This window comes from Agelaius tricolor, unplaced genomic scaffold, assembly GCF_023055355.1.
Source record: "Agelaius tricolor isolate 1412-34295 unplaced genomic scaffold, bAgeTri1.0.p SCAF_3, whole genome shotgun sequence".
NCBI classification, from domain to species: domain Eukaryota; kingdom Metazoa; phylum Chordata; class Aves; order Passeriformes; family Icteridae; genus Agelaius; species Agelaius tricolor.
Window position 1 is genome coordinate 15,968,956 of NW_027269263.1, and position 25,208 is coordinate 15,994,163.

The following is a 25,208-nucleotide window of genomic DNA, read 5'->3' on the forward strand; positions in this document are numbered from 1 at the left end:
CCTTCCCCGGCGGGCTGCCCCAGCCGCGCAGTGCGTTGTGGGAACGGCACTGAGATGGCGGCGGCCGCCGCCGGGCTGAGCTGGAGGCGGGTGTCCTCTTTCACGGGGCCGGTGCCACGCTCCCGCCACGGGCACCGCGCGGTCGCCATCCGAGAGTTGCTCATCATCTTCGGCGGCGGCAACGAGGGCATCGCCGACGAGCTGCACGTCTACAACACGGGTGCGCGGGGCGGGGCCCCGCCGCGGGGGAGACAGCGGCGGGGCTGTCCCATCTGCGACCACCGGTGGCACCGGGTTCCGCACGGCGCCGGGGCTCCCCCCCAAGGCCTCCCGCCGTCCCCCGGCACTGCTCGCGGGGGGCCTGGCCGAGGGGGCGGCGGCCGGGCTGAGGAGCTGCCCGGAGCCGAAATGGCGGGGCGGAAAATATGCCTGGGCCAGGGGGTCTTCCGTGGGGTAGTGCTGCGCCCTGGCTGGTACTGCGGGGTTGGTGCTCCTTGCTTGGGGAAAAGCGACCAGGAGGATCGCGGCTGCTCTGCTGTCCCCGGCCGTCGCTCAGGGATGCGGAGTCTCTCTTTCCTGGCAGGTCGCGGCTGAATGGCGGCAGGCGGGATTAGTCCCTACGAGTGTCCGGATCCCCCTCCTTCCCTCTGGTGGCGGCAGCTCACGAGAGCCGAGTGCCCTGGAATGGGAATCTTGTTTGGAAAAGTGAACGTGTTGGCATCGGGAGCCGTTCCAAACAGGAAGCTGCCCAAGACCGATTTTATTTGTGAAAGATCAGATGCCCAAATAGTTACTGTACTGAATGCTGGATGAGGCTGGAAAACTTGTGTGTAATTTCAGGGCTTGGGCCGAGACGGGGGAGTTCAGTGACTGATCTGTGCTTCTCAGTCAGACAGTGTTGGCTGCTTGAGGTTTTTCCAGGCAGATTTTTTCTGGATACCTTCAAGATATACTATGCTTGAATCAGATTTCTGACGGGAGAACGAAAAAAATCTCTTAACCTTTCTGTTCTGACAAGTAATCCGAAGAAAACTCTTAACATAGTTATGCCATCAGAACAGAGGTTCTGACGAGTGCCTTTTGAGTGAGTCTTATAATGACTTGTTTTTTTTCTTCCCAGACTTTCTGCTTAAGGTGTTTCCCCTTTACAGCAGTGACAAAAAGCATCATGACTTAGTTGCTCCAGTTTCTGGATGAGTGCTTGGCCCAAACTGAAATTTTTTGTTCTGGGGTTAAGATGCAGGGTTATGACCTGAACTGCCTGAGTGTGGGATATCATCCATGGCCCTTGCTGTGCATGTGATGATTTTTGAGGAGCTGGCACACACTGAGAGCATCTTAATCCCCTGCAGCAACGTTCACTGGAAGCTTCTAATTTCCTACTTCTCCTCTTTGTGCTCATAAAATGTGTAGGAAAAAGAAGACATTGTCCCCTGTAATTCTTAAATTTCAGAACAGTTTAGGCACCACTATGCTGCTGCTGGATCAGACAGTCTCAATTGCTTTTTCTCGACTCTGTGCCTCTCCTCTCCCACTCTGTGGATATTAAAATGAGTCTCAGAACAGTGTAATTAGTTTTTGAATAGGGCTATTAAGTCCAGACACCGTGCCATGCTGCTGTAGCTCTAATAATTCTGTTTCTAGAGCTAGCTCCCTCTGAGTTAGTGTGGTTATCTCTTTTGTGTGGAACTGCACTTGTGTTCCTCATTAGCCTCTATTCTTGGCAAGTGACTGACTTAGTTACAGTGACCTCATGGGCTCATTCATATACTGGGTAACACTGGTTTGATAGAGGTGTTTGCTTTTCTTGTTATTAAAGAAAATAAGAATTAATTTAAAACTTAGTGTGAAGCAAATAACCGTAGTTATCGGCAGATAAAAGGTAATTCTTTAGAAAGCGGAAGTATTTAAAAATACATGTTTCAGTGTTTGAAATGTTTTTCTAATCTATTTTTCTGGGTTTTGGCTTTTTATTTCCTACTATAGTTACGAATCAATGGTTCCTTCCTGCTGTTAGGGGAGATATTCCTCCAGGCTGTGCAGCACATGGATTTGTTTGTGATGGTACCAGAATACTAGTTTTTGGAGGAATGGTTGAATATGGAAGATATAGCAATGATTTATATGAATTGCAGGTAGGAAATGAATGAGTATGTTTTGATTTTCAGGACTACTATATTTATCTGTTTATGAAGAAACGCATTTTCTTTTACCAACTGCAGAGGAAAGTTAGATGATCTTTGCTCTTCAGAAGATTTTTTCCATCTTAAGAATCTAAAGTTTATTCTAAATAACTTTGAAATAGAGACTTTCATCTAGTCTAAATAAAGTATAATATATTCAATATTTTATTAAGGTTAGCTCTTACATATCCCTTTTAATGAATGTCCTAAGAAAAGCTCAGCATTCCCTTAAAATAATTCAGAAAATACATAAGTGTTAATATTATATGAATTCTCTTTGTTATGACAGACTATCAATGAAATTATTTTAAAATAGTTTTTTTTGTCTTCAAGGCAAGTCGATGGCTCTGGAAAAAAGTAAAACCTCAAGCTCCTTCAAATGGATCACCACCTTGTCCTCGGCTTGGCCACAGCTTTTCTTTGTACGGTAACAAGTGCTATTTATTTGGTGGCCTGGCAAATGAAAGTGAAGATTCAAATAATAATGTTCCCAGGTATGCTGATTTGTCTCTGAATTTAAAGGCTTTAAAAACAAATTACTTGTTTTGACAGCTTTGAAAAGGAACATTCTAGGCAGGCTGGCCTGCACACCAGGTGCTCAAAGTTGGATTATTTGTGCAGTGAAGGGGTTACATGCAAAGAAGGTTAAGTATTCCTTTTGCTAATCCCACAATATGGAACACTGAGTGACAGCTCTGACACTTTTGTAGGGCAACCTGAGTAGGCTTTTGTATTTCTCCTGGTATTTTGGGTGATGTTTCTAAGAATGGCTTGTTTGTTAGAATTACCTCAATCAGCAGAGTCTCATGAGTCATCAGGGACTTAGATGGATGTTTCTTCTGTATTGTTGTGAAAAACAGTTATAAATTCATCTGGAAATTTTTTACTATAACAGCTGAAGGTGCCATTATTGTAAGAAACTGTGCTATAATGCTGAAGTTTTATATCGACATTCACCTGCATCTCAGAGCACTTATATCCACTGAGCTATAAACTGGCAATTTCAAGCTCAGTAAACAAAAGGTATCTGGTGTGAATGCCAAGATTCAAAGACCATTATCTAAAAACAACTTGCTAATAGATTCAGCAACAAATAGCTAATTGTGTATTGGCCAGCCTGAAGACACAAGAAAACAACAGCTTCTTTTCACCTTCATTGCTTTAAGAGTTGCAGAAATTTCTCTCTAATACCACTTGTCATGTATTTCCCCCTCCTTTGCGGTTTATTGTGTGTCCATATGTAGCAATTTTTGCAATAAGTGTTGTTTTCATGTTTCTTTTATGTAATACAGTGTATCAAATAAGAGAGCATGTTTTCTCAGAGGCAACAAGTTATAAATGTTAATTTTTTTTTAAATCTATTTTGAATTCAGTTTTGGTACTGCCCACAATGCATCAAATGTTTTGAGAGTTTAGAACTCTGCACCCTCCCAAGACAGAAGTTTGTAATACCTGGAAGTGGTCAGGGTTTAAAGTGCACTTGATGTCATGCTTATAAGTGAGTTTTTCATACTTTGACAATAATACTCTAGATATTTAAATGATTTCTATGAACTGGAGCTGCAACATGGATCTGGTGTGGTTGGCTGGAGTATTCCTGTAACCAAAGGAATCTTGCCATCTCCCCGAGAATCTCACACAGCCATAGTGTACTGCAGAAAAGATGTGGGAAGCCCGAAGATGTATATTTTTGGAGGCATGTGTGGCTGTCGGCTTAATGATCTCTGGGAACTTGACATAGGTGAGTTGGTTTGCCAGCAGAAGTCAGTGCTTACTGGCTGAGGGGAAAAATTACAGTATAAAATGGTTAATGGCAGGCTGTGGTGCAGATATTATTGAGACTGACACCATAGTGTTAACCTTTTGTAATATTTGGAATTAAATAGATTTTTTGCATATATTATCCTCACTGATTATGAGTACTACATGACACAGTTACCATAGTCTTTAAAACACTCTAAAGAAACCAAGTTGAATAACCATAATGAAACCATAATTTATGTTTTTGATAAACACTTAGTTTGTCAGTATTTCCCATAGTTTTTTAAAAAGAAGTTTCCAAGTGTTTGCTATTGCACCCTTTTTCTAAAAATAGCCATCTTAAAAAGGTGAAATTTAGCTTTGCTGAGTATTAGAGGTAGGTTCCCTCCTAAAATCCAGGTAGTGAAATATGTAGCAACAAGATTTTTTTTTTTTTTTTTTTTTTTTTTTTTTTTTTTTTTTTTTTTTTTTTTTTTTTTTCTTGAGAATTTTATTCTCTTTCTTTTAGAAACCATGACCTGGTCAAGACCAGAAACCAAAGGGACAGTACCACTTCCTCGCAGTCTCCATACGGCCAATGTAATAGGAAACAAGTATGTCTGTTGTTAAAAGCTCAACTCTAGAAAGGTACACCTAGTAGGGGAATGATGATGCTTATCCACTACTGTATACTCAGTATAAACATCAGCCCTGTAGAATAGTTTTCTTCTGCTGTTTCAGTGCCACTATTAACTCAAGGGTAGCAATCCATCAGTGTTTCCATCCAGCAGGACAATCTGCCCAAGCCATCAGCAGCTTTCTGGGCTTCTTGGAGCACCTTTGTGCATTCTGGGGCAGCCTCAGCTGGGCTTGAGCTCTGTCAGGAGTAAGCTTCAGTGCCGCTATGTGTGTGACACAGATTAGGTAGCTATACAAAAAAATTTCTCAAAGAGTAAAACTAGTTCCAGGCAAAACTATTCCCCACTTTTTCTGCAGTCTGTCCCTCATTACTCTGCTTCTTGCCAATATGGTTTGTTTTGGCAGGTAGCATTGATAAAATGGATTTTAAAACATGGGTTTCAGTCCATTTTGTATCAATTTACAAGCTGGCATGAGGAGAAAGAGGCAAGGAAGTAAAGAAGTATGAAAGCTTTATATCTTCTGATCCAACAGCTTAGCTTTTTATTATTTACTTAAAATGTCAGTAGTTTGTAGCCTGCATTGTATTTTTAAATTATAATATCTGAATTATATCAAAATTTAATATGATGCCAGTCATGTTATTTTAGCCTGACTTACTAAGGGCTCTGCAGTAAAGGATTGTAGAAATTCTGTTTACGTGTGGTATTTTTGGAGAACGTTAGCAGTTTGATGGTTTGCTAAATGTTACAGTATTAACTGCTGTTTCTAGAAAGTTGTTTGAGAAGTTTCTGGGACTTTTTTGTGTGGTTGGGTTTTTCAATCAGTCAGCTTACTCAGAAATTTCAGGAGGTAGATGTCCACAACAGTACTTCATAAAGACAGTAGATATAAATAAAATTTGCTGTGAACGAGAATGGTAACACACTGGAAATTTTCCTTTTTTTCCTAGTTTGAACAGCACATCTAGCTGTTAATTGGTGTTTCTTTTCTTTTCTTTTTCTCTCTTCCCTCTTTTTCTGTATTTCAGAATGTATGTTTTTGGTGGATGGGTTCCACAGTCAGCAGGAGGTGAAATTTCTGCTCCTGATGGTGAATGGAAATGCACCGGTTCCTTTTCTTACCTTAATTTGGGTTAGTGTTTCTGCCTTTCTGGAAGTGGGTATTTTGAATTAATATTTTCTTAACAGAGTAGAGTAACTATTTTGAAGATGTTGAGAAAAGTTTAGGATACATAGTTGTAATCCTGGCTGACTAAAAAAGTTGCCAATTTTTTGCACATTACTTGAAAATAAATATTTTAATTATTATTTTTCTTTGAAGATTTAGCAGGTTTGCTTTTACAAATCTTTGTTAATACAACTTTAATGCTAAGTAATGTAAATACTCCTTCATTTATAGAAGAACACAGGAGACAGATTCTGAAATGAGGTTTTTCTAAGCATGTTAGTACTATCCCTGAATTCTCAACTTCTGATCTATTTGCCTGAGAGAGATAACCAGAGGTCAGAATTCAGCCTGTATGAATTGATTTTATCTTGCACACTAATTGGAAAGTGACCTTCTCTTCATAATATTTCCATTTTAAATGCAGCTGTCTATAAAAAAGAGAGGTGATTTATTTTCATTTTTTTCTGAGCAGTTAAGTGTTAACATCTTTATTTCTTGTTTTGGAGAACATCTAGAAACTAAATGCTTTGAGTTTCATTTACTAGATACCACAGAATGGATAGGTCTGATCTCAGATTGCCAGGAGGACAAAAGTAACTTGTTACCAGGGCCAAGAGCAGGACACTGTGCTGTAGCTATTGGCACTCGTCTGTATATCTGGAGTGGTAGAGATGGTTACAGAAAAGCTTGGAACAATCAAGTTTGCTGCAAAGATCTTTGGTACCTTGATACTGGTGAGTCAGAAATAAATAAGAGACTTGTACTATGTTCTGTGTTTTATTAACATATGGAAAGCTTGCATGACTGATGAGCAAACTTTAAGAGTATTTACATTTTAAAATTTGTTTTTAAATCATGCTTTACTGCTGGTTGTTTAAAGGCTATTACTTAAAATAAAAAAAAATTAGGAAGGCTTTTTTAAAGCCTCTGAAAAAAATATGTGCTAAATTCTGCACTGCATGCCATAGTCAGTTGATACAAGATGCTAAAGGCTGTTTTGCCTAACCTCAGGGTTCCTGGCCTCTTTTTAGTGATCTTTTCTGCTACTACTTACTTTTTTCACCAAATCCCATCTCTCGGGATCATTGCTGCTGCTGCTGCTGCTTCCTCATCTCTTGGACTGCAAAAAGATACTCTTCAATCTAAGAAAGGACCAAATTGTTCCTAGGGATGAAGGGAATTCTGGAGACTAATCACTCAGTAGCTGCATTGATAGCAGGACACTGAGTTGGGAGAGAGGGAATTAGAATAGAACTTTTTTTTTTCCTGTTTCATTTTTCCCTCAGAAAATGAAAAATAGCGGAGGAGGGGTGTACTTAGGACTGCAGCCTGGTCAGGCATAGAGGCATGTGAGAGGAGCAAGCCGTTGGCTAGTCATGTCCAGGTTACAGCCTGTGCAGAAGAAGTTAGAGTAAAAGCTCACTTCAGCTACACAGAGCAAGCAAAAAGGAAGAGGAATTATTTGTGAATTAGAGGAATATGTAGAGCTTTAGGAGCCAAAGAGCTACCTGCAGCATTTCAGGAAAACACAAGGATCTGCTGTCTCTGTAATCCCTACAGTGATGTAGCTACAACTTAAAGGCCTACTGGCAGCTACAAAGACACTTTGTAATTCTCTGTCTTGACTTGCCCCCTTTGACAGTGGTTTCTTGTTGAATATATGTTCGTATATATTGTACATCAGTGAAAAAGGAGCGACTGATTTTACTTGCAATATGCAACTATTTAATAAACTGGTAGGGGAAGGCAATTTCTAACATGCCATCTGTGTTTTATTGGTTTCCTGTAGAGAGACCTCTAGCACCATCACAGGTACAGCTGATCAGAGCTACAACCAACTCTTTTCAATTGAAGTGGGACGAAGTACCTACAGTTGAAGGATATCTTCTTCAATTACATGCTGACTCACCAGTGCCACTGGTGGCTGGAACTCCTGGTACTGGCGTTCCTGAGACATCAGTGCTGAGTTCACAAGGTAGCAGTCAGATGACATTACACTATTGCTCGTGCGCAGGCAGACTGGAGGGTTGCATAAGTAATAAATATGAGTTTGTTTTATAAAGAACCATTCTGTGAGAGAGAGACCCTGTTTCTTTGGTTATTCTCCAAATGCCTGCATCATAATTATGGCAAACTCCCCCTTCACTTGTTTGTGTTGGTTTTGGCCAGGTATCTGAATTACGAAGATATTTGTAGAATGCTAGGCACAAGTTGAGAAAGGAAACAGTGAGGAAGGGATTTTATCTGACTATTTAGCCATACAGTTTCATTTCAGACTTACAATAAAGTTTTCCTTCAGGCAACTTTGGCCTCCCTTTTTCTTACTGAAATATGTTAAAACCATCATAATACTAAGTTTTGCAGAACTGATGGGAATTTGCTTTTGTTTACCTGCAAGGTGGCTGTTCTCTCCATCAGAGTCCACAATCAGTGCCTAGCATCCCTTATGCAGAAATGAAGGTGGATCATCCCAGCCAAACAAATAATCTCATTCCTAATAATGTAAGTATAAGCTGGAAAATGCTTCAGTGTCAAAACAGTGTGGCAAGGTAGTGAACTGCCAGAACATTTCTCAGTTTCAAAACTCCCTGCATACTTTTTCAGTCTTGGCAAACAAAACAAAAAGAAAGACACCTGCTGAAGTAGTTGTCTGTTTTCTTACATACTTCTTGCTTTTATGATTGAGATACAATCTTACAAGACCTCTTCTTGTTAATGCAGGAGGGAATTGCAACTGTATTGTCTTCCACAGTGCCAACTCTGAGTCTGACACCAACAGGAATACTATTCATTCTCAGAATGCTGGTGACATTAATGTGGGAAGCAAAAATAATAAGGCATATTACTTCTTTGTTAGGCTAGTTTAGTTTTATGCTAGTCTGCTTATTTGTAAGTTCCTACAGCAAGTTAAATCTAGTTATTATCTGTGGTGTGCAGTTGTACATGTTCCTCCGTTCCACCAATTTAACAGAAATAGTGAGGACAAACTCTGGCTAAAGGATCTCATTTTTAGAACTTTGGACCATTTCTTAGTTGTGTAAAGTCTGAGATCTGTATGGGATCCATAATGTATTCCTGGAGAAAACACATGTAGAAGTACCATAAATTTCACTAAGAGTAGAAATATCTCAAGTACATGTCAGGAAAGCGAAGGTTGAAAGCCTCTATAATTGTGATTTTCCCCATTGCCCAAAGTCCCCCCAGTAGACTAAATATACACAGCAATGAAATGCCATGTAATGATATAATTTAGTGTGAGTCTTCCAAGTCAACTCAGTGTTCGAGTCTTTGTTTTATAATGACTAAGATAAGAATTGAGAGATTGATTTCTTGGTCTAATTTAAAGTACTAGAAGGAATTATTGGAGGAGTTTATATTGTTGTTTATGAGCAAGCATTTTCATGCCATGTTTGCAGTTGAAATTTCTGAACTTTGCATTGTAACATTAACAAATGTGTTGTTTTGGTTAGGTCCAAGTTGCCCTTTCATCCAGTTCAAAAGTAGAAGGAAAAGAAAAGGTTGCAGCACCTGAAAACAAGGTTACACAGGAGACTATGAAAAACCACACAGATGCTACAGGATTCAAAGAATCAAATGCCCCTTCTCTTTTGCCTGTTTGTACTTCTTCAAGTAAGATGACTATAAGAAAAAAAATAGAGGAAAAAAAAAGTGAGAGTTAAAATTCATCTCAAAAACATAAAATAAGATTGTTTCTGTCTTGTAGTTTAAAATTATTTATGAGTCCTTTGTAGTTTAGAAACCCAACTTGTGTTAGTTATTACTGAACATATTTTTAGAAGATACAAAGAAAATTGAAATCTTAACTTGTTTGAAGTGTTGCAAGGTACAGGAAATTCTCAATATATTCAATATTATGATGGACAATCTGTCTAAACATAAATAGCCATTTTTAGCATCAAGTAAAAAGGGACAGATGCATTTTACAACATTATGGTGATAGTAACTCCAAACTCCAACACTGTGTCTCTTTTAGCTGTTGGCTGATGCAAAATTTCAGGCAGTGTAGAGACAAGCATGTTTGTCTCTGACTGTAGAGGAAGTAAAAGATGGCAAGGCTCTGATTTATGCATGTCACTGAAGTGCTTTAAGTTCAGTGTAATGAATCCAGGCTTAATCACCTGATCTGTTTATATTTGATCTCAATGTATTTTATAGGTAGTTGGATTTTTATTTTCTTTACAGTGTAATTTAGTTAAATGAGGAAATGTTGGTTCTGATTGCTAAGTGAGAAACAGATTTCTACAGGGGTTAATCTTAAATTGATTTTTAGAAATCTGTGATACTGATTTGTGTGGATGCTTTATTTTAGTAGGGTTTTTTTCCCCAAATTAACTTTTTTGTGACCAAATACATAAAAAACAGCAAATTTAAAATAACTGTTAACATACACCTATTTATGACTGTGGAGACAGACTCCTGTTAATTTATAAACCTAAAGGAAGCATTAGCAATCAGTATAATCAGATCTGTTCTAACCTAATTTTGAGATAAACTCAGGCTTTATATGAAACTAAATCCTTTAGATCAAGTTGAGATTTGGTGTGTTATCAATATTGAATTCTTGCTAATGTTTTCTTCTTTTTTAAGGTGCTCAGACATCAGCAAATGTAGCTGAATTACATGACTTGGACAAACAAAGTGTAAATCCTGATGCTTCTGTATCCAGTACTGTCTCCAGCACACAAACTATGGTAACCCAGCAGGCTGTTAAAACTGAATCATCAAGTACAAATGGGGCAGTTGTTAAAGATGAAACTTCACTAACAACATTCAATTCAAAATCTGAAGGTTTGAAATGTGTTTCACATACTGTATTTTGAGCCATATATTTCTAAGGCCATCAGAGTTCCTATAGTGTGGTGGGATTCCTGTCTTGAGTAGTACCTGGGATGTAGATAGGGCTTTGGGCATTGAAGACCTTGTGCAGCCTGGATTTATACATCTTTTAAAATCAGTGTTTTCCTTCTATGCATTTGTAAATCACCCTGTTTCCTTTAAGTGACAAATCTTCATTTATGCAGAGGTCCATTTTCTAAATATCAGTGGTAGCCTGTTTTGCTGCTCATTGCACATTTATTTTCATTCAGTGCTTGTCTGTTTAGTCAGCAAAAGACTAAAATGGTAACCTTGGATGATTTTGACTTTAAGCACCTGACCATCTCTAATAAATGTGGCCAGCTCACTGCTGGTCTAATGTGCTGGCCTCTTCACAGTCTGCTGGAAATAACCAAAATAAGCAGCAATGCAGAACATAAACGGGTAGTTTTTCAAGTTTTGTTTTTGATAAATATCCACAGGCAGTGCTTGTTACTGTTTTGAGTGTTAACTAAAGAACTGTATTCTCATATTGATGTTGTGTGATTTTTACCAAGCAGTATTGTAATTTAAGAGCAGAACCCAGGAACACAAGTATAGAATACTAACACTCCCATGTGTTACTCATGTGCCTAATCTTTTTTTCTTTAAAGATTCATTTTAAATTTAATGAATGCTCTGCTCCCATTTGTTAGGGTTGTTTACAGTTTAACTGTTTATGTTCAGAATTCAAGCTGTATCGATGCCAGAAAAAATGCAATCAAATTAAGAATTCACACTTAGACTATTCATACAATGTCCCCAGTATGTGCTTCAATCTGGTATTTAGATTATTTGTTCACAAATATTTTATATCGATTTCATAATGCTGTCACTTTTTACGATTTTCTGAGTCCTGCCTTCTGTTTGTATTATCTGTAGCACCTCCAGTGCCAGACTTTCAGAATTGTTCTGTAAATTTGATAGAAGCCAAAATTAGTTTGTGTTATAAATAGAACTGCATGCAAAAGAAGTCTGAGACATTCTTGTGCAACAAATATTTGTAAATGGCTATTGAGGTCAACTTTCATACTCTGTGGGTTTTGTATTAAATTTTGTCTATTGCTTATGTTTTTAAGATTTCATGTTTTGTTTTTAGCTGCTGAAACTGCTAATGTCGCGCCTTCAACAAGGGTCAGTACTGGACAGAGAAATGATTCACACTCTTCTGTAAGTCTGAAAAAGTATTATCAAATTGCTTTACCTATTGTTCTGTTGATTAGTTGTAAGGGCTCTTCTGTTTTCCTTTAATTATATTTTTGAAAGAAAAGCAGTGTTTATTTTGAGCTTGGAGTGAATAATACAGGGGTAAACATTTCTGTTGTAAAACTAATTGCATTTTGTGGGTTAGATATGAATCTAAGTAGCAGTTGTGTAGTTGGGAGGAGATCCAAGTTCATGTTTCAGCTGTTGAATTGTTTTCATCAACTGGCACAGTGGAATGGTCTCTGCTGCATGATGTGCAAATATAAAAACTTTTCCTGTATGCACAACTGAATTTAGAATGAAGTATGTATTAAATCAGACTAGTGTTGGCTGCTGAGTCTATAGATTTGAAACGTAACTGAACTGACATCTTGATGTTTTTCCCTAGAGGAGATGGGGACTGACTATGCAAGCTGTAAATACTGCCTGAAAAAGTAACTGCTTCCTATTTCACCTGCTTACAACTTAATACACAAGTTGCCACTGTTGCCACCAAAGGTGCCACTGTTGCCACCAAAAGCGAGGAACTAAGGATGGGGAGAAGCAGCTGCTACCAAAGGGGGGGGGGTGCTTCTGCCAAGAGCAGCTGCAGCTCCTGCCCCATTTCCATGCTAGCAGGATCATGGCCTGTCTGTGCTGGGCATCTGACTGTGCAAGTGCTCTCCCTGGTGTCTGGAGACCAGCAAGAAAACCAGTTTGTCTTACTGGGTCAGTCAGGAGCAGTTTGCATGCCCTCCATCCCCACGGCCCCATGCCACAGCAGAGGGCTGTTCTCAGGTTAGGCGAGTTCCGCAGTGCCTGAGAAAGAGCACGTGTGGGGCTGAGCTACAGCTGAGCCCTAGGGGGAGCTGCTGATGTTGGACCAGCTTGGGAAACTTCTTGACCTCTGAGAGAAAGTCAAGACCTTCTCTCAACTACATGCTGCTACGGACACCTAGTTCTACAGATTTAAGCTTCTTCCCTGCCCCATTCAGAATATCAGATGCGACATCCCAGCTGTTACTTTTTAAATGATAGACTGAGTCTGAGTAAATGTATAAGAACCAGTTGGTTTTGCACAGTATTTTAATAATACATGCATATTCATTTGAAGTATAAGAAAGTAATACTGGTATAAAAGGGGGTTGTCTCTTACATATACTAGAGCCTTGACATTTTTTTCCATGGCATTGAAGTGTGGGTAATCTACATGATGTGTTCTTCAAATACTAGAGAGCTCCCCAGAGGCTGCCAGCACCGGTGAAAACCAGGGACCGCCGGTGGTATGATGTGGGAATTTTTAAGAACAACAGTGCTGTGGTGAGCCAGTTCTACTTGCTGCCAGAGGAAACACTGAACATCAATAGCAAGGTAGCTGCTGCTCCTCTGATATAACTTGCATATACCTGTTTCAGAATTTGTTGCTTATATAGTTCACAACAAAATATGGGATTTTCTAATACTGCAGCAGAATCTGGTGCTTGTAGGAGTTGTATTTTATGACCAGTATTTCTTCATGTATTTTTCTCACCTTTTTTTTACTATTTCCTAAACTAGATGAATTTCTTTTGTTATTTATGTATGATAACACAAAATATCTTATTTTGCTATTGCTTGTTCTTTTTTTATTTCTTGCCTTAGAAAACAATTTTAAACTTATAAATTTTCAAGCCAGTAAAATTCTTAAAAACTAAAACCCCCACAATTTCTTAATATGTTATTTCAGTCCAGCATTGAAATGTTTCAGTTTCTTCTCTATTCCCAGAATCTTTGCATAAAAATTTTAAAGATACTAGTAAGACATAGGCTAGACTGTTTAAAAAAAGTAGATCAGGAACTGTAGTGGTTTTTCTATTAGATCTTTCTGACTTACTATTTGGTACATGTAAGTGGATACATGAAAATTATGAGTGTGAAACTCGGAAAAGTGTAACAGTTTTGAGAGTAAAAGTGTAAATTAGTGATGTCCTCATTAACTAGAAACAAAAATTGTGTCTTCTTGAGACAGAAACAAAAAAAAACGGAATCCTTCCTTTGCAAGCACTTCACTATAAATATTCTATGTCTTAGTTTTAAAGAGCACAGTACATTGTACAGTGTTTACATTAATTGTGGTTCTTTTACATTATTCAGTAGGAAAATGGTTCCACTGTAAGGATCAGTGATGCATCAATGCATATTTTAATAATGGAAGTATGGTAGCACATAATGTTTCAGAAAGCTGTTTGCTACTAACTTACTGGGTGTTTCCTTAAAAACATTTTGATTACCTACAAATTGTACTGCAGCTCCTAATGTTAGAAATAACTGCTTTTGAAATAAAAGTATTTTTTAGGATGGAATATTATGTTAATTAAATCATAACTTATGTAGTTGTAAATGCTACTTTCTTTTAACTTTCCTGAGTAAAAATAACCACAAGGCACAGTTTAATTTAAATGACTGAAAAAATGGGATATCGTTTGGTCTAGACATGTAGTCTTACTTTGCATATTACATCAGCTCTTTTGATGTGAAATACTGTGTCAGTCAAAACCTTTTCATAAATTCTGATGTAAGTACAGCAGTATTAAATAGATTTCAGTTTCAATTAAACTTTATTAATCTCAGCTTAACACTTTTTAGGCTAATTGTGTTTATAATATTTGAAAAATTACCAAAAATGTTGCTTTATTTTCAGATGGAAGGTGCAGATGTACCAGACTACAGATTACTTAAGAAACAAGATCTGTTTCCAGGCACAGTGTACAGATTCAGAGTTGCTGCAATTAATGGCTGTGGTGTTGGGCCTTTCAGTAAAATCAGTGAATTCAAGACATGCATTCCAGGTTTTCCTGGAGCTCCTTCAACAGTCAAAATCACCAAGGTGAGAAATAGAGGTAATTCTGATTCTGGTTCTCATGTGTGAAATTCTCGTCACCGGTGTAATCTCAGAGCTCTTAGTTATAGTTAGTTTTATTTTTAAGTTAAAATTGTCATACAAAATAGTGTCCAAAGCTTACTTAGTTAACTCTGCTCAATATTTCTTTAAGAAATTTGCTAAAAAGAATTCTTTTAAGAGCTAATTATAGTTTCCCCATGATTTTCTAGTCTTGGATCATTAAATCTATAGGGGTTTACCACACTTCTTAAAAAAAAAGTCAAAAGACATCTTATCTCCAGAGTGGTGATGATAGGTTAGAATTTTCACATAATCTTTAGAATTTGGGGTTTTTTTGCATTGTTTAGATATTTATGGTTAGCTATATACTATCATATGTTTCTTTCTTTCTTCAGAGTGTAGACTGTATTCATCTTTCTTGGGAGCCTCCTGCTTCACCCTCTGGAAATATTTTAGAATATTCTGCCTACTTAGCCATCCGTTCCACGCAACTACAGGAAAATCCAAGTCAACTTGTATTTATGAGGATATACTGTGGTCTTAAAACATCTTGCATAGTGACTGCTGCCCAGCTTTCCAATGCCCACGTGGATTACACCTCCCGGCCTGCCATAGTGTTCAGGATTTCAGCCAAGAATGAGAGAGGCTACGGCCCAGCCACGCAGGTTCGGTGGCTCCAAGGTAAAGTCACTGTCACACACAGCATTTGAGTGGAGCAGGAGCTGTGCATTTCTTCCAGAACCAACACAGCACTGCATGTGAACTGCTTGAAATGTTCGTTTGTTCCTTATGGGAGTTTTGTGCAATTCTAGATGTTGCTTCTGAATAATTCTGTATAATTCACTTCAGCTCAGAAGTTTTTCAGTCTAATAAGAAGCAATCCAGTTATGTGCATCGTGTAGATGACATACAGTGTAATCAGGGTTTTTTTCAGTCTTTTCACCTTCCTGAATGGAAAAAAAAATTCCATCAGGTGATATCAGGTGCATTTTCGTGATGCATATACACTTTAAAATCTGTGTTACAGCCAGAAAAGGTTTTGTCAGCTTGTCCCTGGGCTTGAATTTGTACAGGTTCATGATGATTTGGGGATGGGAATGGATCCACTGAAACTAAAATTAGTGTTAGCGTGGTCAGTTTTGGCCTGCCTTATAAGTAAGCCAATATGGGGTCTCAAGTTTTGCCAGTTTCTCATCCTGCTCCTTCCCGTTTCTGGCTTAGCTTTGTTGGGAGCTGGCTTTGCTCAGTAAGAGGTACTGTGGGCACAAAGGAAGGTAGAAAGGGCAGAGTGCCCATCCCCTTGGGCAGCAAGGAACTGTGGTGGGGGGGTAGCTGACCTCAGCTGCTGGGCTGGGACCCACCTGTTGAATGCTCCACTGCTTGGTTTCTAATATGTCCTTTTCTAAGATGGGGCGTAACAATGAAGAAGTTGTCTTCTGTGATGTTCAGTATTTCAGTGCTGTTTTAACACTTTATTTGGCAGGGGTTTTGACCATTATCTATATCCTACAACTCTGAAATAGTGTTTGTTTGAAAATGTTTGAGTGTGTACACCATGTGAAATTATGAAACATTTAACAATGTCTCCTTTGCTTTGCAGATATGAAAACATCAGGCTCCAAGTAGAAATGACTTAATAAATCTCAATTTTTGAATGTAGTGTTTAATGTAACTCCTGTACTATTTGTAAATGCTACAAATATTTTATTTTTGCATTGTTTTTATCTTAAAAATATATAACCTTTTTTACGTTTGACACATCGATGTTGTAGAACCTTGCTCAGGTATGAGTATCGTATAGAAAATATATCCAAGATGGTGGGGTGGAGGATTGCTCTCTGTCCAACAGCTCTTTTCGGTAGTGATAAGTAAAAATGTAAAGAACACAGAGTTTCAAATTAAAAATGAATAAAAGAATTGGCACAAGTAGTAGTGTTTGAGGTAGAGTCTCCGGGATTGCTACAGATCTTGCATAAATAATTCATAAGATTTGGGATATGAGCAAATTCTGTTTGGTTTCCGTTCCCTATATCACATTCTTCATTCTGGTGCCTGAGTACAAGGCAAAAATTTCCAGTTATTATATAGTAACTTAAAATGTATAAATATTTTAATATATACTTTTTTTGTAAAGAAATGATTTTTTCTACTATTTGTAACAAATATCTTAATCTTGAAAAATATCCCCTGAAAATTTAAAAGGAAAAAGATAAACTTACCCATTGCCCTTATTACAAAAAACATAAATTCATTGTAAATGCACTACTATTAAAATTATCATTTTGTAGCTGTACAAATCTTAAACTTGTAAATACCAGTGTTTACAAGAGACCTTTCTGGTCTTGTATTAAAACATCCATGAGTTGTTTTTTTTTTAATCCATATGCTTTGCTTTTAGCATATGCTTGCTTTTTGCACTAATAATAACTTACCTCATTCCTGTGTTAGTAATCACTTGTGTTGCTTCCATAATGTTTCTGTAAAACTTCAATGTGAAAATTTTAACCAAAGTTTAGAATACATGGTAAGCAATTTTGCACACATTATATGGCAACTTTCAACATATTTATTCCAGTTAATCTTAAGTGCTTGTTTGCTTTACCAATATATTCTACCAATCAAGTTCAGTATCTCCCTTTTACTATGCATCATTTTACATTAACTAGCTAGCTGATAAAATCAACAAGCATTACTTCTAGGAATAGGTTGATCCATTCCTATGGGAAAAGAGAAAAATTGTTCACAGTAGTAAAATAAAGGTAAACATTTTAAATGCTATTTATGTATCTGTATATAAAACTATGTTTACCAAAGCTGAGTTGGACAAGGTCACTAGGTGAATAGATTGAGGCACCTAAATAAGATTTATTTTAAAATAAAATCTAAATTATTTACTGTGCAATGAAGTTTATACTTTGCACTTTAATTTTGCCCCAAATGCCAAAATATTATACATCAAGGTAGAATTTCTTGCCTCTTCCAGTAAAATTTGTCTTAAGAACATTTGTAAATATATAAACTAAAATCAATGATGTGCCTGGTTTGGTGGGAGAAGTATCACTAAAATAGTAGAGATTTAGCAGCTCAAGTCTCCCAGAGCAGATATAACAGCCAAGTGTTGGCTGCCCTGAGAATCAGGGTTATAACAAAGTGCTGGTACAGCCTTATTTATCGCAATGCATCACATGCTCCAATAGCATCAAGAAAGTGCTAGGGACCATAAATGGCTATAATAGTGTTAATTGTGGCACAGGAGTAACACATGTGGTTTGACTCCAGAGAAGAATCATGTTTTTATGACAATGACAGATCCGAGTTTCACTTTAAACAGTGTTTATAATATGAATGTATAGGACTTTTCCTGAAGTTAACTGGCTTTAAGATATTTGTGTTTTAATGGCCCATTTTGTCAGGTAGGATCTCACTACCAATACTGTCTGATAACAAAAGTACCATACAAATGAACTGTCTACTAGAAGAATAGAACTTGGTTTTTCTTATTAGTACTGTGAAAGAAGCCTTTAGAGAAAATACTTGTGGCTTTGATTTTGTTGGTTGATAGCTGTGATTGTAGAGTTGTTATTTAAGAATAAAACCTGTTGGGTGTGTCTGGGTGGAGTTTTTTTGCACTTGGTTTCACATGCTTTGCACAATTTCTTTTTTCAGTGGGTGTGTCATGACTACCAAAGGGTAAAACTGTGGCGTTTTCGATGAAAGTATAATTTCCTTGTGAGTGTGCTTTTTTCAGCTGACTTGACATAAGATGTCACTTTTTCTTTTTTGTCCAAGTTGGGTAACGTTGAATAGTGATCATATGCAACTCTTCAGTTGCTCACAGTTTTACTTTAAACTGAAATTGTGGTACACACTGTAAAATACACTTTTTGGTCTGTTTTTAGAATTGTATTTATAATGTCTAAATCCCACTTGTTTGCCTGTCAACTAGATATCAGACAAATATTGATTGTTTGATTTTAAAGTTTAGAAGATTGTTGACACCAGCTCTTTGAGACTCCATGTTATCCATTTATTTCAGATACTGCTAAAGGACATGCAACAGAAGCTGAAATCTAGCAGATTACTATATCGGTATTGTAGAAATGTCTAGGTTTACTGAACTTCTTAGGGAAGTTGTGACTGTGTAAGCATAGAACAGTTGTCCCTGTTATGGCAGGCACTGCTACAATTTCATCTTCAGAATGTTCTTGTGAAAGTGGAAATGAAGTGAAGAATAACTTACACTTTGTGTTTCCAAAGTAATTATAGCAATATCTTTTGAATGTAGTTTGGAGTAGAGCGCATGATCATGCCGTAAACTCTGAAGATGTAGTAAGTATTACTGTTGTTATCTGATTATTTCAGGATAGCGAATTTGACGTGAACTTAATCTTACAGCCTGTTACTTCATGACCTCTACAAGGAAATTGACATTTTGTACAATACAAGTTGATTAGTCTTATTTTGAAGCATTGTTTGTTCTTTGTAATAAAGTGGTTGTCCTATCAAACACATTGTAAATACTGAAGTGTGTCTGTTTTTTCGGAGGTGTATGTGTACAAACTTGGAATTTCTGATGCAGAGAGTCAATTTCTCAAATTGGGGAAGAGGGTTTAATGATAAGCACTGTCATAGTACTATTACTCTTCCATAAATATTGTCTCCTAAGTTAATTCTTGGTTATGTAATGAGCTTTTCTCCCTAGTTGAGGTTCTCCAGTATCCCTGCCCCACCTTCTACAGTTGCTGTGCACTCACCATTACTTCCTTCCATGCCTATGTGCCTTGCAGGCTGTGGCCTTCTGAACTGAAATTCTGACATTACTTCCCCTGTCTATACAGGGGTCACTGTTGCTGACAATGAGTTTCAAAGAGTTTGGTGTTGCTTTGTTGCAGTTTGTTAAAAAGATGTGTGAGCACAAAGTCTGCTCAGAAGGCTCCTACTAAGGATTTGAATTGTGTTCATGTCCGCAAGAAGTGGGGGAGCAGAGAGGAGCAAATGAACTGTAAGGTCTACTGGATTGTTTCTAGATCTCCTTAAGAGACTTCACACGATAAACTGCTAAAAGCTGTCTGCTCCAGATTGATTCCTTCATTGTGTTCCTAGCTATTATAATAATGGTTGTTGTCTTGTTATTTATGATGCTTGCATTAGTGGAAAACAAATGGGAAGGCCTAAAACATCAGTGAAGAATCCTCTTGTGCTGTTTTCTTTCTGTTGATAAGATTTTAAGAGTAGGAGTTATTTTCTCTCAGAGGCAAATTTGAATTTGCTGTATGAATTTATCTTAAAAACAACTCTGATTTATTTATTTTTTCTTTGTAGCATTATTTGGTCCCTAGGATATTTTTATAATATTTCTAGTGAGCTAAACATCAGGACTTTTATTCTGTGGCTTCCAGTTCTGACACTGAAGGATTTCCAGATTCTCAGGACAGGGGTGGAGCACTGACTGCTGGCACTGTATGGGCAATGGGTTCCTCCTTCTGTTAATAATAGTGAAATCTTCATTTTGACGTGTTTGCCATTGGTCTGGAAGTGGAGATCCCTTTTATTAGAATTTCAACAAGTCAGCTTAAAGTATCAGGAAGATGAGCTTAAAATAATTCCTCTTGATCCATAGAGGCTTTAAGATACTGCACCTCCAGCACTTTCCCCAGAGAGGAAATCCCTGTGATGTGGGGCAGGTGGGGGTAGGGTGGGCATCCAGCTGAATCCCAGCATGAATGATTGGTGGTGGGGCTCAGCCAGAGAATGTCTAGCACCTGAAGCCCCTGGAAGGGGAGTTAGGATGGCAGGAAGGCCCAAGAGATCCATGCGAGCTACTGGGCCCCTTGGTCTTACTCCTTATACGTGCCTCATGCTAAGTGGTGAAAATCTGGCATCTATAAATATGGTCAACTTCAACTGGGTCTGTTCCCTACATCCTTCAAAATCCTGAAGTATTTAATGTATTTGTTGGGTTTACAGTCCTGACAGGAACAACAAAAATATCTCTCAGATTGGGAGTGGGCATAGTTTGCTGTCATTGGTTTTGTTTTGGGGTTGGGTTTTTTTTTTAGTTTTTTTTTTGTTTGATTGTTTTTGGGGTTTTGTTTGTTTTGGTTTTTGGTGGTTGTTTGGTTTTTTTTGAGGGGATTCTTGCCTCTAACAAGCATCTGCCTTTAATATCTGATGTGATTGCTAAGTTGGTACAGCAGCTCCTTAAAATGAAAACTTAGGCTTGGATGTGGTATTTTCAAAGAGAAAAAGAGATGAAGCATTTCAGTGTGTCCTAGCATTCAGAGTTATTTCTGTCTCTGTTGAAATTATAAAATATTGTTGTCCACACATGGAAGTTATCAATATACAGTTATTTCAAAGCAATTCTTAAAAGAGGCACACTGGCTATATGCCATTTTCAAAGGTTCAAAACCTTTTAGGAGGTCCAAAATGTTGGTTTATTTGCATCCTCTTCTTTTTTTTCTTTCCATTCACTCATTTAAATGTTTAACTGCCTTTTAGAGTAACCATCACTCTTGCACGCAGTGCTGGTAATTCTCTTTTAACAAAAAGTTATTAGGTTCAAGCAGTTATCTTGTACCTTTAAGCAGTATTAACAAATATCCCAAACTCTTCTTTTTAGCAGCAATTTCCTAATTTTTTCTTCATTGTATTTTGCCTGAGTAGGAAAGAGACTTTATATGTTGACTTTAAATGCTGTCTGCTCCAGAAGGAAACTGTTTAGAGTCTGGGAGCAGCTCTTTGAAATTACTGTCTTGAAAAAGAAAACCTGAAATATCAATCTAACAGCTTGAGGTTTCAGCTACTTACATTTCAGCCATCTGAAACAACATGAGAGCTGTCAAGCCAGACGACACAAAATGGCCAGGTTTTGTCAATATTTCTTCTTGTGTGTACAGAACTTGGTCCCACTGCATCTACTCCAGAAACATTTCGTATGAGTTTCAGCTGCTTGGCTTGTGAAACGTGGCTGTTGCTTGTGGTTTTGGATAGAGTGAGAGCAGACTCATCCTCTACTGCAGCCCTCCCCAGGCTCCAGTCTCCACATTCTCATCCCACAGTGCTGGAGCCTGTTTCCTTGTAGCAGAAATGCACTCCAGCTGGCTGGAGGTGAGATTTCTGATCCTTCCCCTTTTCCCCCAGTGCTTAGCTTTTCCTGTCAGCTGGCTCCTGGCATCTGCCTGTTCACCAGGTTGCTTTTCCCAGGATGTTACACTGCACAGGGAGCTCAGGTGTCTGGTGGGTTTAGATTTCCTGGCTGGGGCCAAGGAAGAGTTGAACAGTGCAGAAACAAACTTGTGCATCCCAGCATCCTTTTTCTGTGTCATGCTGCCCTTGACAGTGTTGGGACATGGGCTCTGCTGTGCTGGACTGTCTTCTTCCAGGGTGCAGAGTAGAAATAGCATATACTGTTGCAAATGTTTTGGCTGCAGTTGCATTTTGAGTGACACAGCCCTTGCACATAAACTGAGTCTTGGTTCTGTTGTTGGAGGTGGTTTTATTTGCTGTTCATGTTGCTGTAAGGGTAAGTATCAGGCACACACACATTGAATTAGCAGCCCAAAGGCTGCTCCTCTGCCCAGCAGATTTAAACCCTCAATTCTTTCACACATAAGCAAATCAGGTGCCATTGCTCTGATAAATGGGCCTTCTAGCCTGGCATGCTGCAGTAAAATATTCCAGGAAATGAGCCTAGAAATTTGCCTGGAAGATTTCTTAAAGCAGGGTAGCTGACTCCTTCAGACCTGCTGTGCACTGCATCACTCTGGCCCTGCCTCCACAGCCATCCTTGGGAACTTGGGTTTAATAAACTCAGTGCAGCTGGCACCAATTTGAAGACTATTGTACATAGCAGCAAACTGCCCTCCCTCCCAAGAGCACGTGGCCTTGAATGTCACTGCAAGCTGAACTGGCAGTTTCCAGGGAGCTTCCCATTCAATTTTTACATCCTGAGGGTCAGAGGTAATGTTGCAGTCCATTACCATGCCAATTTCACAAATCAATAGGTAAACAAATATATCAACACTTGGTTGCTTAAATGTATTTTTCAGCCTTTGAAAGGTTGAAAGTGAGAATTATTTTGCCACAACAGCATATCTGATTTTCAAAGAGGAAAAATTGGTTGGTATTTTCAACTAGGTCCATGTCTTAGAGTGTACCACACCCAAAAGGCATCCTCCCACAACTGCTCTTTTCAGCAAACCAGCAACAGGGGAAAAATAAGAGGAACCATTAGATCAAACTTCTTTTTATAGGACTGCATATATAGTTTCCTTATAGCATTACTTGTCTTAAAATCTACATCCAGCTTTGGAGGTTTTTTCACCTACAAATACAAGAAAATTCACTACTAGTTTCAGTGAAAAACTTCCTTTCTTCTATTTGGTACAAATCAAACCCCAAAATCATCAACCCTGCACCATTTGGTAATACAGTGACTTAAAGGCAAGTTGTCTTACTGCTGTAAATGTAACTGAGGCAGCGAGCCTCCATGATTTACCTGGACCATTAATCACATTCAGAGCTCTGCAAAATGAGGAATATTATAGCTATAAGCAAAGCTGCTGCCAACCCTTATCATGACAGCAAGGTGCTAGGAAAAACACTAGCCCTTGGCTCTGCCCCTTGCTTTGCACTGAGCAATCTCTTCTGTGTGTGCAGTTGCCCGTATGCTTCCTCTCCTGCCAAAGGCTAGAGAGAAATCACCTCTCCATGCCTACAACATGTTCATGAGTATCATCCTCAAATTCCACAATAGGAATCATCCCATAGCATTCACAGTGATCCAAAGTGCAGTTCAAGGAAGATAGCTCTTTAAAGAATAGCCCATATAATTCAGGCTGATTTTTAGTTACAGGCATATAAACATGGGGCAGTAGGTATTTAGGACGTACCACCTCATGCCAGAATCTATCTGTGTTCTTGCTGTACCATCCAGCCACATATTTTAGCATTCAGCAGAGATCAGAAGGAGGGAACAAATAAAACAGTTAACCATGCATGTGTATGTCAACAAGACTGGGAAAGGCAGAGCCTCAGTTCCCATTTTGCCTGTAATGAAAATTGGATATAGAAGAACATCATCTAAATCAGCTTTTCTCACAACTGCATTTGGACTAGAGATAACAGCATTTCTGTGCTTTTAAAGATACCAAACACACCCTATAAAGAAATACCAGAAGGATCAAGTTACACAAAAATGCATTTTTCAAAAAATTACTGTGGTAAAACTTGCTTGTCTTGTGAAAAGGCACCTAAAAAGTCACTGTTCTTGGAAAAAGATTTTTGAACATCACTGCTTTTCAAGCAGCCTTTCTCCAAGTCTTAACATATGCTGCCACAGCTGTCTCGAACTCAAGCTCAGTTTGGGGGTATCTTAGTTCAAAAAAACATTCAGAGGACTAAAGACAGGAGCGTTGTAGAAGCAGGTGAGATGTAGCAAGAATGGTCATTCTTGGTTCAGGTCTTAGCTACTTGTAAATTTTAAACACCCAAACAGAGCAAAATGAGAACACAGATTTGTTGAACAAATATAAAGAATGCACTGGTTGTGCTGCTGCTACAGCAGCACAATAAAATTAGGCAAGTATTTCTTCAGACCACATTTTTTTTTATTTGGCGTACCATGGCTACCCTGCAAAATTTTATTAGGAGAAAGGTTTCAGAGAGACATGGAACAAAGTGCTGTACTATTACTTTTACTGCTGTGGTTATGCAGTTTTGTCCCTGGCCCTCAAAGGGAGAAGAAAGAAAAAGGAAAAACTAAGTATCAGCTTCATTGCTCACATGATGGAATACAAACCACAAACTTAACACACATCAACCTAAACTCACAGCAGAGAGGGGAGCCTGAAAAATGTTGCTTGTTGCAAGTGTGTGGGATCACCTCAACCCACTTTCTATACATCAAAATGCCAAATCTTTCCTAGCTTCTCCTTAGTTCGTATCACAGCTTTTTTCCATTGCAAATCTGGGAACAGCAAGAAGAGGCTATGCTGGCCTGAAATAAATGGAATAGAAACAGAAGGGGCTCTTGCAGGGATTGTGTTATTCAGTTTTACATTTAATGAGAAATTCTATTTGTTCATAGCTGCTGAAGAACAACAGGCTCCCACAAAGCCCAGAACATCCTGCAGACTGCCCTGAATACACTGGATCGCCTCCAGAGGCTCTGCCAGCAGGATGCTGACTGGTAGGAAACACTGCTCAAATCTGCACATGAAGTTTTTGTTTAGCTAAAGAGCTGGGATATCTTAGGTTATGTTAATTTCCCAATATTGAACTTTTTTTTTTTTTTTTTTTTTTTTTTTTTTTTTTAAGAAAAGACAAAACCAGCAAGAAATCATATGACAAGAGTTTCAAGGTGTGGTTTGCCTAAATGAATAACAGGTATGTGGAAGGATAATAAATATATTACATTTCAGTCCACTGGAAACAGTAAAAATACGGAAGGTCCCAAAATCCAGTCTGAGTAAATTATTACTAAAACCCTCATCCCTACCCTAATAGGCTAAGACATGGCAACAAAATTACCC

The 25,208-nt window shown here is 38.3% G+C and overlaps 1 protein-coding gene across 3 annotated transcripts; it reads left to right on the forward strand.

Moving 5' to 3' along the window:
- Positions 1-22: 22 nt before the first annotated feature.
- On the forward strand, positions 23-19,191 carry HCFC2 (host cell factor C2). Of its 3 annotated transcripts, XM_071422653.1 has the most exons (16): positions 23-220; positions 1,987-2,135; positions 2,517-2,677; positions 3,716-3,924; positions 4,453-4,537; positions 5,593-5,696; positions 6,278-6,466; positions 7,522-7,707; positions 8,131-8,234; positions 9,203-9,401; positions 10,341-10,541; positions 11,707-11,777; positions 13,026-13,163; positions 14,473-14,658; positions 15,069-15,354; positions 16,274-19,191. In XM_071422653.1, exons 1-16 carry the CDS (start codon positions 55-57, stop codon positions 16,297-16,299), a joined length of 2,460 nt encoding a protein of 819 aa, XP_071278754.1. In that variant the 5' UTR covers positions 23-54; the 3' UTR covers positions 16,300-19,191. The 3 variants fall into 3 exon arrangements, with proteins under 3 accessions (XP_071278754.1, XP_071278753.1, XP_071278755.1); XM_071422652.1 differs by having other exon boundaries at positions 15,069-16,332; XM_071422654.1 differs by having other exon boundaries at positions 9,203-9,362; positions 15,069-16,332.
- The last annotated feature ends 6,017 nt before the right edge of the window (positions 19,192-25,208 follow it).

Excerpts from the sequence above, each read along its gene's own strand:
- HCFC2 (XM_071422652.1), top strand. The coding sequence starts at position 55 with ATGGCGGCGGCCGCCGCCGGGCTGAGCTGGAGGCGGGTGTCCTCTTTC. Across the intron at positions 6,467-7,521 it reads TCTTTGGTACCTTGATACTG|AGAGACCTCTAGCACCATCA; the intron begins GTGAGTCAGAAA and ends GGTTTCCTGTAG. Across the intron at positions 11,778-13,025 it reads GAAATGATTCACACTCTTCT|AGAGCTCCCCAGAGGCTGCC; the intron begins GTAAGTCTGAAA and ends TTCAAATACTAG.